This window comes from Ochotona curzoniae, unplaced genomic scaffold (assembly GCF_017591425.1).
Source record: "Ochotona curzoniae isolate NIBS_2020 unplaced genomic scaffold, NIBS_Ocur_1.0 contig_517, whole genome shotgun sequence".
NCBI classification, from domain to species: domain Eukaryota; kingdom Metazoa; phylum Chordata; class Mammalia; order Lagomorpha; family Ochotonidae; genus Ochotona; species Ochotona curzoniae.
Window position 1 is genome coordinate 1,904,862 of NW_024466454.1, and position 14,922 is coordinate 1,919,783.

The 14,922-nt window shown below is 47.0% G+C and overlaps 1 protein-coding gene across 3 annotated transcripts in view; it reads right to left on the bottom strand.

Moving 5' to 3' along the window:
- Window positions 1-14,922, bottom strand: part of INSC (INSC spindle orientation adaptor protein) — a 110,387-nt gene that overhangs the window by 18,593 nt on the left and 76,872 nt on the right. For all 3 annotated transcript variants that reach the window (XM_040988936.1, XM_040988938.1, XM_040988937.1), the window contains one exon: window positions 1,057-1,228. In XM_040988936.1, coding sequence (XP_040844870.1) covers window positions 1,057-1,228 — 172 coding nt within the window. The remainder of the gene's footprint in view (window positions 1-1,056; window positions 1,229-14,922) is intronic.

The window sequence follows — 14,922 nt, forward strand, 5'->3', positions numbered from 1 at the left end:
TCTGCAAGCCTGGCCTGTGGGTATCACTGCCCTTGCAACTAGAATCACCCACAAATTCAACTTAATCTGTGTCTCTTCTATGTGAAAAGCATTTGCATATCTTAAATTCTAGAGCAAGGACCTTTGAGAGAAGCAGGTTGCAGGCTTTCATTTAGCATATAAAGGAAGTTGTGAAGCGGGCTTATGATACAATATAGTCAGTGATTGGCAGAGTCTCACATGGTACCTGTCCAGGGTTGCTACACAACAGCTCTTGGCTGAATGGATTAGTGAAAAGCCAGAACCCAACAGTATTATATGCTGACCCTATGTTAATGCAGATATTTTCAGCTCTGATATGTTGACTCCAAGCACAAGCCTTAAATATTCAGATAAATGTAATTATAATTCATTTTCAACAATATGTAAATATGGAGACATGACAGAGTTAAGGGTAGAAGTAAAAGCAAACCACTACCAAGCACAATGGAAAGAAAGAATGAGGGTTTCAAAGAAAGTACCCAAGGACCATCATCTAGATAAATCCTTCTACTTTCTGCAATTTAACCAATGGAAGCTAGAAAAAGAGCCTATTCCAGATACTGAACTATGCTTCTCTTACCAGGAGTACACACCTGATTAGAGAAATCTGAAAGTATCAAAGCTTTCCTGACTGCAGGATGAGATAGCAAGGATAAGTTTTCAGTGGGGGATTCTGGAGAATTTTATTTGCTGCTGTCACTGTTTTCTGGTCAAGGATCTGAATTCAAGGACCCCTGCTCTGCAGGCTCCCTCTCCCTAAACTCCTATCCCAAAGGCTAATTCATCCCAACCCAACCACAGTCTAACTGGCTTCTTAAAGGGCTCTATGCAGTTTTATGGGAGGCTTTTGACAATAGAGCTCCTCAAAGCCTGGCTGTGATCCATGGACGCCTGAAGATACCTAGTGTGGTCTTTTAGGAGGTATCTGGGCTTCAAGAAGTAGCAGATATGAAGGCCTTCCTCATCCCTCCTAAAGACAACCACCAAGGCCCTCTCACACACTTGAGGGAGGCCTGCCCACCGAGGGTGACTCACTGACGAGGGCCGTCACGATCTCCTCCATGCTCTCCAGGAAGCTACTGAGGTGCTGGGTGAAGGGCAGGTGTGGGGAGGTGACCTGGGCCACCACAGCAGCAGCCTCAGCCCGCGTAGCCTCCGAGTGGCTGTCGTCTGTCAGGATGTCAGCCAAGCACAAAACGCCATCCACCTGCAGATGGAGAGAGGGAGCTTCCCTGGGCATCCTGAGAGAGTACCACGCTCGTGACAGCAATGGGACACTCCAGACTCCCTACAGGGCCAGCCCTGACTTCCCAGGACAGCCCATAATCCACTGTGGTACCAAGGACAATCCAAGGATGAGGTCCCAGAATGACCCAAACTGGAGCCACTTGAGGTTGTTCCTTTGAGTCCACCAGACATTAGTGACCGTCCATGGACTCTATTTTTAAAAAAGATTTTTGCTTTAAATTTATCCTTTTTAAGGAGAGACAAAGAGACCTTCCACCCACTCGTTCATGCCGCAAATCTCTTCAACAGCCAGAGCTGAGCCTATCTAAAGCCAGGAGTCAGGAGATTCTTCCAGGTCTCCCACATCGTCAGGGTCCATCCTCTGCTTTTTCAGGCCATAAGAAGGGAGCTGATCAGAAGTAAAGTAGCCAGGACTAGAATCAGCACCTATACAGGATGCTGGTACTGGCATAATGAGAAAAAGTCCATTGAGCCATTGCGCCAGCCCTACAGTGTTATAGTGAGAGAAGGAAAGAGAAAGAGAGACGGGGGGCGGGGGGGAGAGGGAGAGAGGGAGAGACAGAAAGAGAGAGAAAGGAAGAGAGAGAGAGGGAGACTGAGATGCTTCCGTCTTATCACTCCCAAAACAGCCACAGGCAATGGAGCTGTCCCAGTCCAAATCCAGGAGCCAGGAAATTCTTCTGGGTCTCCCATGTGTGTACAGGGCCCAAGGACTCTGGCCCATCTTTTGCTGAGTTCTCAGGCACATTAGTAGCAAGCTGGATCAGAAATGGAACAGCCAGGAATCAAACCAGCATGCAGAGTATGCTGGTGCTGCAGGTGGAGGCTTAACTACTATGTCACAGTCCTATCCCTCTCCCCCATTAGACTTTCTAAGTAGCAGACATTAACACAGTGTTTTGGGGACTAGATCATGGTCACCCACCACAGCCAAGCACTGTAAAAAGATTATGTAGAAATCACACATCCACAAACTCCAACCTTGGCTCTCTCTTCCTTGTTACATGATTTGGCATTAGTCACCAGCCTCTCTAAGCCAGCTTCCTCCCATATCAACAGAATGTAGAGGGATCAAAGAAACAAGGCAAGCAATGACTGATCTAGAGGAGACTTCCAGCAATGCTAACTTCTTCTTCCCTTCCCTGGATTTAGCAGCAGGCCGAGTACCATCTTTCCTTGACAATCATCTCCTCTACAACTCTCCTCAACGAAGGGGCCGGGGAATGGCGCTGCTTTCCTGGAGAGAAAGATCTCTCCACTAGGTAGGCACAGTGGGGCATGTACACCAGACTACCTTCCTAGCTCTGCCATGATCATACCTGCCCTTGGCATAATACTACACTTAATGAATACTTACAATGTGCCAGGCACTGTCCAAGGTAAAAAGCCTATGTGACTATTCCAACACTCTGCCATAACCTTTAAAACCAGTATTATAAAACCTTTAAATCCCTACTCGACAGGCACAACCTTCAAACATCGTTGGTTCAATGGATGTAAACTCACTACTTCAGACACCCACATCTCACACAGTAGAGCCTGGTTTGGGTCCTAGGCGATCTACTCATGACCTCAAGAAGCAAATAATGTTTCTAGGACTGGGGGTCCCCATCACCTACATGAGAGACCTGGATGAGTTCTAGGTTGCTTGGACTCAGTCTGACCCAGGCATGACTGTTAAGAGGTTTGGGGGGGGAGGGGTCTGCACTCTCTTCCCTGCATCTTGTTTCAGATAAAACATAACAATAGAAAAGAAGATAACTTTTCAGGAAAATCATGAGTCTGGCATTTGTACCCAAATGGTTTGGATTCAAAAGACAGGTTTTCAACAGAACTGCTGCCTTCCAAGATGCAGCACCTGAACTCAAACCTCAGCCTCTACTGACACCCAGGAAATTTACTGGATGAAAATGGGACAGAAGCCATCCAAAGCGAGGTCAGCAGTGCTCCTGCTGTGCCTGGGATGCCCCAGGACAAGAGTCTGCCTGAGCACCTGGCCACCAGCATCAAGGAGTCCCTTCCCAGTTAGGAGTGGCAGACAGGAATGGGGCAGAGGAAGATCAAGAAAAGGGCAGTGAGAAGCCTGTGCTGACACTTCCCCACCTACCCCAGGCCCCCAGTCCCTGTGCATACATTCTGTTTCCTGTCACACAGCCCCAGTGGATCTCCTGAGGACCCACGTTCTGTGTGACTAATTGCCACCACTGAGTTCTGTGCCCATCTTAAATGGCTCTCGGGAGCTGTAAGGTCCATTAGCTGTGAAAGCCTTTGGCAACCTCAGACTCAAAGGAGACAAATGTGGAAACAGGAGCCCAGGGAACTGTCTGCAATAAAACTCACCTGGATGTGCTTAATAAATGGGAACAAACAGCAGGCAGCCAGCCCAGCAGCACTGAATGCCTGCCAGATGTCTGAAGAGCAGGTCCTCAGAGAAGGGTCTCATGTGGGTCCAGAGAAGAGCAGAGGGCTCTCAGGACCCAGAAATAAGAAACATCCATATTGCCAACATAGGAAACCTTGTAGGCATAAGAAAGCCTCATTCTCTAGTATCCTTCTGGCATGATCCAAGCCTGTTGCTTACAAAAAAAAAAAAAAAAAAAAAAAAAGCTATGGAGTCTCTAGGGGGCAAATGTCTCAATCTCATCTTGGTTGTACATCTTGGATTGCCATCCAGGTTCCCAATCCAGGTGCAAACATTAGTCAAACTCCAACCAGTGTTCTGCTCTGCTCCCTCCAGATGCCAGGTGATAGGCCTATCTGAACAGAGAGGCCACGGCCGGGATGTTCCTTTCCTCCAGCCTAGAACACTGCTATCTGCTTCATAAACACAGCAGGCAAGAACTCCCTTACTGCATGCTGCATGCTAGGCCTGGTACCAGAGCAAGGGGAAAGGATGGGGAGAAGTGACACCTCCACAGATAAACAGCAAGCAGTGTGGCTTCCCATGAGGGTGCTCTGTGGGGAGTCTCCTGGAAGGACTGGGGGAGATGGCCCTCTTCTGGTTTTCTGGGACCAAGTACTTTCAGGTTTTTAGCACAGCCCTACTCAGGGCCCTGCTGCTGTAGGGAAGGCCTGTGAGCCAGATGCATAGAGTTCACTGCAGACTTCCTAAGGGCACACTCCTGTGCCCAACCCTGGACCTACAACAGTACTATAAAAGTTCATGGAGGGTCTGACATCATGGTATATCAGGTTAAACCTTGACCTGCAGTGCCAGCATATGGTTGGGCACTAGTTCAAATCCCAGCTGTTCCACTTCTGATCCAGCTCCCTGCTAATGTGCCTGGGAAAGCAGTGGAAGATGGTCAAAATCCTTGGACCTCTACACCCATGTGGAAGACCCAGAAGAATCTCCTGACTCCTGATTTTGGAATGAACCAGCTCTGGTCATTGTGGTCATTTGGGGAGTGAACCCAAGAATGGCAGACTACACCTTCCTCCATTCCTTCTTATCTCTCTCCTTCCCTTCATCCTCCCCCTGCCTTCCTCTCTCTTCTCTCTCTGTATAACTCAAAAGTTCATGGGGAGTGGACATCTGACACAGGGGTAAATCGCTGAGATGCCAACATCCCATATGAAAATGTCTGGGTTCAAATCCAGGCTCTGCTTCTGATTGCAGCTTCCTGTGGATGCACACCCTGGGAAGCAGCAGGTGATGGCTCACAGATGTGCATCCCTGTCACTCAAAACAGAGACCCAGATTGGCTTCCCCACTCTTGGCTGCAGATGATCCAGCCACGGCATCTGGAGAGTGAACCAGCAAGTGGAAAACTAACCTCTCTCTCTTTCTAAAATAAATATGTATTGTTAATACATGGAAGAATAAATTATAAGATTTGCTTTGATGTAAAAAGTTTTGAAATTCATATATAGCTTTCTTATGATAAACATTTTTCTTGGACTTTTTTGAAGATTCTGTACATATGCAGGGAGTTCAACAATTTTTACATAAAAATAAACTTACCTTTCAATTACATTTCACCCATTTTTTTAGATATCCCTGTATGGATATGTGCATATTCCAACAATTTTAGTCTTGAAAATAAAATGGCCCTTGCACATCCTGGTTTTCCTCTGCTGCAGGGTCATTACCTTGAATTTTGTGCTTATTGGTCCCTTGTTCACTTTAGAGATTTATTGTATATGCATTATTTTTAATTATGCTTTTGTACTTGCCATAAGTGCTATCATAGTGTTCACAGCCATTTCCTTTTCTGCCTAGTCAGTATTATGATTACAAAATGCCTTCTGTTGGTTTTTGTGGCTACAACCCATTTATTCTCACTATTGGATAACAATTGTATAAGTCAACTGCAATCCATTTTGTTTTGTCCTGTTGATGGACACTTAAGTAGTTTTTTTCCAAGTGTTGTTATTACAGACAGTACTGCCATAAATATTCTTCCATGTAGATTCTAACAAACATATGCCTTTCTTAAAGGATCTCAAGCTAAGAGAGAAATTCTCAGGGTGTAGGTTCCATGTCTTCACCTTTACTGGTATTGACAAACGTCTTGCAACATGGTTGTAATAATCTACACTCCCATAAGCAATATGTAAGTTCATTTAACTGTATTCTTGCCTTGGTATTGTCAGATGAGCATAAAATTATATGTGTCTTTAATTAAACAATTAGGTTGAAAGTCTGTATCTTTCTGTGTTGCTTTTCTTTAGTATGCTTGGGTTTCTGCTGGTTTTTTTTTTCAAGTCAGAACTCTTCTACCATGAGTTTCCTGTTCACCTGCTTTGCTCATTTTCCATTTCATGGCCTCTCATAAGAACGAAATTGTCCCATCCCTTGACTGTGACGCTGCTGACCCATAAGCTCCCTGCTGCCAGCATGGTGCTACCAGGTCAAGTTCATCTCTATACCCACCACCATCTCCACAGGCACAAACCAACCCAGTGCTACGGTAAGTCATTGAAGGGCTCTACTCTTCTGAGCTCTGGGCTTTTCAGCAGCTGAACCAATCAATTCATAGAAGCTAGACTTACCTAAGTCTTAATCCTGCCTCTATCCTCACTAGCTGAATAATTCTTTTACCTATTTTAAATATAAAATTGGTGTAATAATCCAAGTCTCATGAGGTTATTTTTCTCATGAAATAGGAATAAAAATATCAGCCTCTTTAAATGAAGGACTAAATGTGTAGTGCCTATTACAAGAAACATTAGCATCCCATATCATCTCCAACTAAGGGTGAGCTGTCATCTCTTCTAGTCCTAGAGCCCTGGGTATGAGCCCACCTCACCTCTGCTTGTCCCAAACTCAATTCTGGGCTTCTCTCCAGGACTGAGGTCCCACTGAGAAGATCATCCATTGGGCCCACAGGATCATACACTTTTTTGGACTTTCTTTAATTATGCAAACCAAAGATGGGAGTGATTCCTGCTTTAATTCATGGCCAGGGACTCTAAAAGGGATGACTACACATCCACAGAAAAGAACATAGGGAACTTCAATATTGTCCCTACATTTGGGTGGCTCAACAAGTGGTAACTAAATGTCTTTACTGAACACAAAGATGAAACAGAAATGAACAGAATGAAGACAGAGACACACAAACAGAAATAGAACATCATAAGTGAAACCAGGGGAAAAAAGAGAAAAAGAATTGCAGGGTTAACGTACTGGCTAAATGGTGAGGACATAGAAACCAAGAGACTGCCAGGCCATGTGACAAGTCAATGCCAAAGCCAGCACTCCAATCCTGGTCTCCCTGCTCCTTGTCCTATGCCTTCTTCAGCAGAGGAGGAGGGAGCTGTTGAGAAGGCCAGCTTGGCAGGAGATGTTGAACTCAGCTCCTATGGTGGCTCCAAGAGGAGCCTAGCCCAAGGCCAGCTTTCTCCAACTGATTCCATTTTCAGCAATGTCTCCATCCTCAAACTACCCACTTCCCATCCCCAGTCATAAATGTAATGATGCCAAGAGAACAGTCTGATCAATGTGCCTTCAATCCCTAAAGAAATTGCTACTGGAAGCACTTATGGATAATTAGCTTTTACACAGAGCGGAATTGGCCTGGGCTGAAGGCCAGACTTTTCTCATGAGAGTTTGTGCAAGCGGTGAGGAAGCCCTGGCTTGGCCATTACCTGGGCAGCAGGACCAAAGCACCTGAGTTTAGATACAGACAGAGTTGGAGAATGCTGAGCCTTGCCCTGGGGAGAGAATGAGGCACATGGGACCCGTGCAGCTGAGGAACCCGACATGTACTGGGAGTACTTCAGCATGGCTTTATGCAAATATCAAAGGTAAACAGGCTTATAGACAAAACCCATCATCTACACTGCTACTCTGCTACTTCTTATTTAGGGGACTTCGGACAGGGACTGTTCATGTGTTTTTCTGTATATTTTATCTTTAGCAAAAGGCAGAGGAGTTCCCCATATGAATGCAGTCAACACTCAGCTGCAGGAAGTAGCTGGCACTCCCCTCTCTACTTGGACATCTAAAACCTGCAGAAAAACACTAGACAAATAGGAAGCCCAAGGTACTTAGAATGCTGCTGGTGGGTTCAGGATAAAGGGTCTGGTTGCACAGGCTAGTCAGAAGGAAAAATTCAATCCTACTCAGAGAACAGAGGGCATGTTCAAGGAAGTAAGGACAAGCGAGGGACCAAGTGACAGGGAAAAGCACTTGGTGGAACAAACAGACCCAGAGGTCAGAAGCAAACTCGGAATATGGCAGTGGAGAGGCTCGGGCTGTCTCTCTAAAGTCATGTATTTATTTCATGGCACACTAATAGAACTAACGGATCCAGAGAAAGCTATAGAGGCTAAAAGAGGATTCAAAAGGATAATACTACTTTCCTGTAAGCTAATATATCCCAGGCACACTCTTTTGTTATTTCAAAGCAGACTCGAGTTAAACACTAAATGCCAAAAAGTGGACAAAGACAAATGTTAATATGTAACAGGGAAATGTCGGATCAAAGGGATTATTCTACGGGCAATCAGCTGGCGTGTGAAGGCTATGGTGAAGGAGAGAGAGAAGGAGAAATAGAAAGAGAAGCCATGATTGAATCACTTAAGAGCACAGATAAAATTTCCCTGTCAAACATGATTTTCTCTAAAACAGATGTTCTGGAAGTACCTGGGGGTGGGCCTGCCTTTAGAATGTGCTACCACAAAAATATTACCAAAGTTCCAGTTGGCACCAGATTAAACGTAAGATCAGTGGTTCTCAGTCTACTTCTCAGATGATTAGACTCATCTGTGAAAATATTAATATCTGGGCTTTCCAACCAAGAATTTGAGTTTGTTATGGTGGACTGTTGGCATTTAAATAATAATTTAAAAAAAAAAAACCTTAAATAAGTTTAAGGCAAATCCTGGATTGAGTATTGTGGTTGAAGAGGCACCCATAGTACTAGAATTGAGCATTGTGGTTGCAGAGTCACATCCATAGTAGCAGAACATTGCAGAGTTCTGGAGTGAGGGGAGCCTAAGCTGCTTGCTAAGCTGCTGAAACACACAAGTTACTCCCATTCTCTGAGCCTTTGCTGCCAAACCTTTGCAATGATCATGGTCAGGCTTAACCACAAAATCATCAATGAAGTATTGACAAAATTAATCCTGAAATAAGTATCAAGATGGATATTCATAATCACCACTCTCACTTAACACCGTATCGGGCAAGCCAGTCATGCATGAAAAAGAAACAGTGAGGTGTATAATGACAAAGAAGAGGCCAGAGTAGCATTATTTACAGATGACACGATCACATACACAGAAAACCCAAGTGTCTACATACTACTAAAATTAATAAGCAAAATTACTGGATGCAATGTCAAAATTGCATTTTCTATATAAAAGCAGCAACAATTTTTAAAAATAGCATTTATTGAAACCACATGCAGTACCATAAATATATCCAGGAAAAAAATTCTATGAAACAAAAGATCTGCAAGATGTCGACACTAAAAACTCACAATGAGGCAAGAAGGAGGATAGCCTATGTTCGCTGACCTGGCCACTATGTATTATTAAGACATCAACTAACCAGAAACAATCTATAAATGTAAAGAAAATCATAAACTCAAGACATAGCCTTGTGAATGTTGCCAAGTTGAGCATAAAAGAGAAAGCACCTAAAAATTACCAAAAAAAAGAATCTTAAATTGGAACTAAGTGATAGGATTTAACATTACCAAATTGCAAAATGTGTAGAACTAGACATATCCAGTAACATTATCACAGAGTGGACAAAAGACTAATGGAAGAGAAAAAGAAGTCCACAAGCAGAACAACCTGCCCTCATGTTCCTTACAAAACAGGTGTCACCTGAACTAGCAATGAGAGGCTGGCAGGCCTGTCCAGTCACTGCTGCTGGCTTAATTGGGTCTCCTTATGGAAAAACTTGACCCCAGAATACCACTAAAAGGTTAATTTGAAATGACTCATAAGCCAAAATATAAACGGCTAACAGTAACAACTCTAAGGATAAAATAGAATTATCTTTGCGATTTTGGAGAAAATACAGATTCTCTAAATGGAAACAAATCAGTGCTAACTATAAAAGATTAAAAAATTGAATTCAACAAAATCAAGAATCTTTGCTTGTCTAGAGACATTTGTTTATGGTAAGATTGAAAAAGCAAACCATGGGATGATAATACATATTACTTACTGTATATGTCAATATAATTTTAAATTTTGTTTCAAGTTTATAAATCATAAGAAAAAAGAATCAATCATGTTTCCAAGTGGGCAAAAGTCTCAAACTGAATTTTACAAAAGAAGACACACAAATGATCAAAAAGGAAAGTGCTTAAAACCACTGCTCATTAAAAGAAGAAAAAATAGAACCACAATGAAAGATGACTGCACATTTAAGTAGATCACAAGCCAAGGACTCCACATCAAAAAGCTACTAGCAGCTTGATTTGTGTGTTTGAAGCAGCCAGCAAGAGATTGAAATTTTGCAAAAACTGTGTTCATCGTCAGGGGTGTGTGGGTGTGTGGCTGTGTGGCTGTGTGGCTGTCATCCCTTCTCCCCTGCGTGCGTGCGTGTGTGTGTGTGTGTGTGTGTGTGTGTGTGTGCATGTGTTGCCTTCTCTCCTGCTTTCTTGTCCTTTTGTAGCTCCCTGCCTCTCTCTCATTCCCTCCTCATTTCTCTTTGTCTCTGTGGATATCCAAAGACTCAATACTTGGTGTCAGGAGTGCAGAATGCTACTTCGGTTCTGTCCTTTGAGGGTAGACCTGCCACACACACTGTGCTGTCAGAACCAGACAATACCCAGGAAGTGAGTCTGCCCTCATCAACTTCTCCCAAACCTGCACCACCTTAATCCTCTCAGTCTCCCCATCGCTTTCTGCCCCTGTCCCTGGGAAAGCCCCAGGATGGTCGGCAGGTTCCCCTCACCTGCCCAGCACCCCAATGGACCTCCACTTCCTTGCAGGATCAGCTTCCTTTCTCTCTGGGGCCAGTATCATCTTTACTCTCCGCTGCTTTCTGTTTCCACCACCTTAATTGCAGTCCACTCAAGCTAACATTCCACCCTGCCAAACTCCCTCACACACAAACTCCTGAAAAGCCAGCCTCCACCTATGAATTCTTGGGAGATGCAAACCCCAGCTCCCAAGAGCTGGCACCAGAATGCCCAGGCACACAGCTCTGCATCTGCCCACTCTTATTCTTCACATCACATTTTACAAAATGACTTTCCAAGTCACTGGATACCAGTAGGATAGACATCTCTGCCGAATGAGAGACTTGAGATCAGGGGGATTAGGAAACTTCCTCACAGGGCTCACCATGGCCAAGGAACCTAAGATGTTGGATTCTAGACCACAGGAGTTAGAAAGCGTGCAGAGAAACTGGTGCAAATGATCAGAGCTGAGTGGTACAGAGGGGCCTCAGGACAAGCCACAGAGCATGACGTGCAGCCCCTGGGTCCTTGCTGAGCCACTCTCAGCACTTCATTTCCCCTGTTCCCACTCCACACTGTGGCCTGGCACTGATTAAGGCAGCATCGGCAGACCATCTGAAGTCAAATCCTGCCTTCTGGTCCTGTCCCAAGCAGAGAGGGATACGGTGGGTGTAGGGTCACTGTTTCTCTCCAAGCCCCACCCTCGCCACATTCAACGGAGAACAAACCAGACCTCCTCCCCATGTATTTTGTCAGTGTTGTGTGTGTAAACCCACTCTGTTGGGCTCACAGGGCTGATGAGTGAGTGTCTCAGGGCTGAGGAGCTCAGGCAGAGTGCGGAGGCCAGTGTAGATCCACTCCAGGTGTGCCACCCACTCCAGGTGTGCCACCCACTCCAGGTGTGCCACCGCAGAGAGCGTAACCTTCAGGCAGGGACGAGAGCATGGGGGGCAGGAGAGGGAGGGCCCAGAGAACAGGCATCTGAGTCAGACGCCAACACCTGGCTGGGACATGCTGGCATAGACGTGCCAGAGCAAGGCAGCCCCCAGGCCCTTCCATATGTGAATCTGCAGGAAGGCAAAACAGCCCACAGCAGTGGAGCCCTGACCCATTTCAAGTTTTGGATCTGCAAGCTACCACTCCACTTTTGCCCGTGATGACATGGGTAAAGGTGCGGGGCCCCACACCTGCTGAAGCTGTGTATGGAAGCCAGGCCTGTCTCCAAGGTGCACACACTGGAGGCAGCTTTCTCAGGTGCACCTTCAGGGCCTGGCAGAGGGCTTGGATTTTGCCAGTTGGAACTGCAGGACCTAGGAGGGTTTTCATATCAAGAAGACACGAGACTGACTTTCAGGGAACGCTATAAGTCAGAGACACTTTCAATTCCAAGATTTATCCATATCCTCTCTTTAACCCAGGATGCTCTGTTCCCCGCTCCCTGGTCCTGCAGCCCATTGCCAGAGCTACTCTAGAAAGCAGCCCCAGGCAGCCTGGAGGGGCTGCAGTTGCCGATCTTGTCCACCAGAGGCCGCTGTTTCACAGCACATGGGGTCCCGCGGAGCCCCAAGGAAAGCCTTGCTCCTGAATCCCCACCAAAGTTCTTTGATGTCCAGAGGGCTCCTGCAGCCCTCCAGCTCACTGGGCGATCCTTGAGTCTGGGCAGTGAGGGCAGCTAATCTCAGCCTGGACCCTTATGTAGGGCAAGAAAGCCAGACTGTATGCCTGATTTTGGTCCTTTCTCTTTACATCTTCACCCCTCTCCTGGTGTAGACTTGACTATGGTGACACAAACAAGGCACAGGCCCTCTAGAAGGGCCACTCCCACACCCATGGCCCCATACAAGGTTGAGGAAGTGCCAATGACAGTCCCTACTCCTTTCTACCTCTCAACCACAGTCACAGCAGAGACATCTGGCCTGGGACACCTCAGCCCATTTACAAGGCAGCTAAAGGCCAGTCCCTGGGATTATGAGGGATAAAGGAAGGTGAAGAGCTTAGATGGGGTGAGCCCCAAGGAGAGATGGGGAGCAGGTGGAACCTCCATTCTGAGCATGTGATCGCTCCCTCTCTCTAGGAGCTAGCTGTTCACCAAATTCAGCAAAGTCTTCTTCCTTCCTCCCTCCCTTCTTTCCTAGCAGAGTTACAGAGACAGTGTTTTCCATTTTCTGGTTCACTCCCAAGGTGGCCACGAAGGCTGGGCCTGGACCAGGCCAAGGCCAGGAACTTCTTTGGGGTTCTCCCATGCAGGTGGCAGGGGTTCAAACACTTCCTAGGCCATTATCAGGGAGCAGGATTGGAAATGGAGCAGCCAGGACTTAAACTGGTGCCCATATGGCATACTGGAGTTACAAACAGCTTTAACACAAATAATTGTTTCTAACAATCTGCAACACAGGGTGCAGGCAGTTGAGACAGAGATCCCAAAAAAAAAGCAAATGGAGCCAAGGAGCCTCCTCTACCCCCACCCCTTGCAGCCCTGACCCTCCTGCCAGGCTCTCCGGGGTTTCATCAGCAGGGCCGTTGTCTTGTTTCCCACCCAGCCAGCCCCTCAGGTGGCAGGGCAGATGAATGCCACCGGGAAGCTGCCCCTGGGACAGAGGGGGTGGGGGAAAGAAGAAGGCAGGTGCTGTGAGGTGATGGGCAGTAATTTTCCCATCTTCTTGGACTTGAAGTTGAGCCCTCCCCCTTTTCCCCTGCTCATCTTTAATTTCTTTATCGATTTTCATTAAACTATCCCCTTGGCTCCAGCACAGGGAAAAACTAACTCCTTGTTTGAAACAAAGGAAACACAGAGGAGGAGGTGAAAATAAAAGGCAGGTCTTCTGAAAGGGAGGTTGTCTCTGCTGTTAAGGCTGGAAGAGGCAGTGACCAGAGTGTACGGACACTGTCCAGGCATCAGACTCTGAGTAATCTCACCCTCATTCCCTCGGCTCTGAGGGTCCCCACCCGCCCCACCCTGGTGGGCTCCCCCGTGCTGAGCCAGCAGGGCCCTGACCATCCCTTTAGCCACTCAGGACACCAAGAATCCTCCTGTGGTCATGGCAAACTCCCCATACTCAGGCTCCCTGGGGACAGTGCAGGGTCCCTGCAGACTCCCCAGAGGAGGCAGACACATTGGCTTGGAAGGAGGAAAGAAAGGCAGACACAGCCAGTGCTTCCTGCATGCAGGTTCCAGGCTGCAAACCCCAGCACAGGATGGTAGAGCATCCCCAGGGCAGCTCAGCGGAGGAGATGCACAGGGTACCATGAAAAATGACTTGCCCTCCCAGGTACATTTGGCCTCTCCCAAACTCTGCACCCTGCCCCTTATGATGCCAGCTCTAGACCTCCAGGATGGCATCCCCACCCAGACCACCTTGGAATACATGGATCCCTTGGTTCCCATGGGACTGTGAAACCCTGGGGCCCTCACTCACTCCTCATCCCCTGGTTTTCTCCTCTAGACTTCTCCCAAGTGTGGGTCACAGAACACTGCCTTTCTCTTTGGGGGCTCTCGCAGGTGACTGAATGTAAAGTTCCTTAAAGACCTGCGGCTCCCACAGGCTGACCCTCCAGCTGTATCTCTGCCAAGGCTGCCCTCCCTGGCCCAGCTGGGAGCTTCCCCCATGCCAAGCTCCACCTCCCCTCCTACCCCTTCCTGTGCTGTTAAAGCTCTCCACCTGCCACCTTGGGAGGTGGAGACCAGGCCTGTTGGGTCTCTCCCTAGGAACTGGAGCTGCAGAATGAGAGGTGTAGGCCTGTTGCAGACACAGGGAGGATAGGACTGGCTGGCCCTTCTAGAGAGAATGCTGTGGATGAGATGAACCAGGTTACCATGGAACCAGGCTGAAAAGAAAGACAACTTTGCAGGGCCCTTTGGATCTTGCCCACTCCAGTCCTGCCTTATAGGTCCCTATGTCTACCCATGGCACAGGCCGAAGCCTGGCTCCCAGGGAGCTATTTCCTCTGTGCTCACGGGGTAGCAGACAGTAAAGAGCAGGGGCTTGGAAGCAGCCAGACTTGGGGTGGAATCCAAGCCCTCCTTTCATGAGCTGAGGGAATGCAGTTCAAAATCCCGTGTCCTCACCTGGGAAGTGAGGAGACCATGAACACTCCTGCTTCTCCATGCTATGCATTTCGTTGCATTTGGTTATGCTGGCTCCTCCACTCAGCAATGCCAGCCCTCCCTTCCTCACCAAGCTACAGCCTTTCCAAGTTCCTTCATTCTCCAACTCTTGTCACAACCCTAACAGCTATCATTTCTTCAGCACCTCCTATGCGCAAGCACCACAATACCACACAT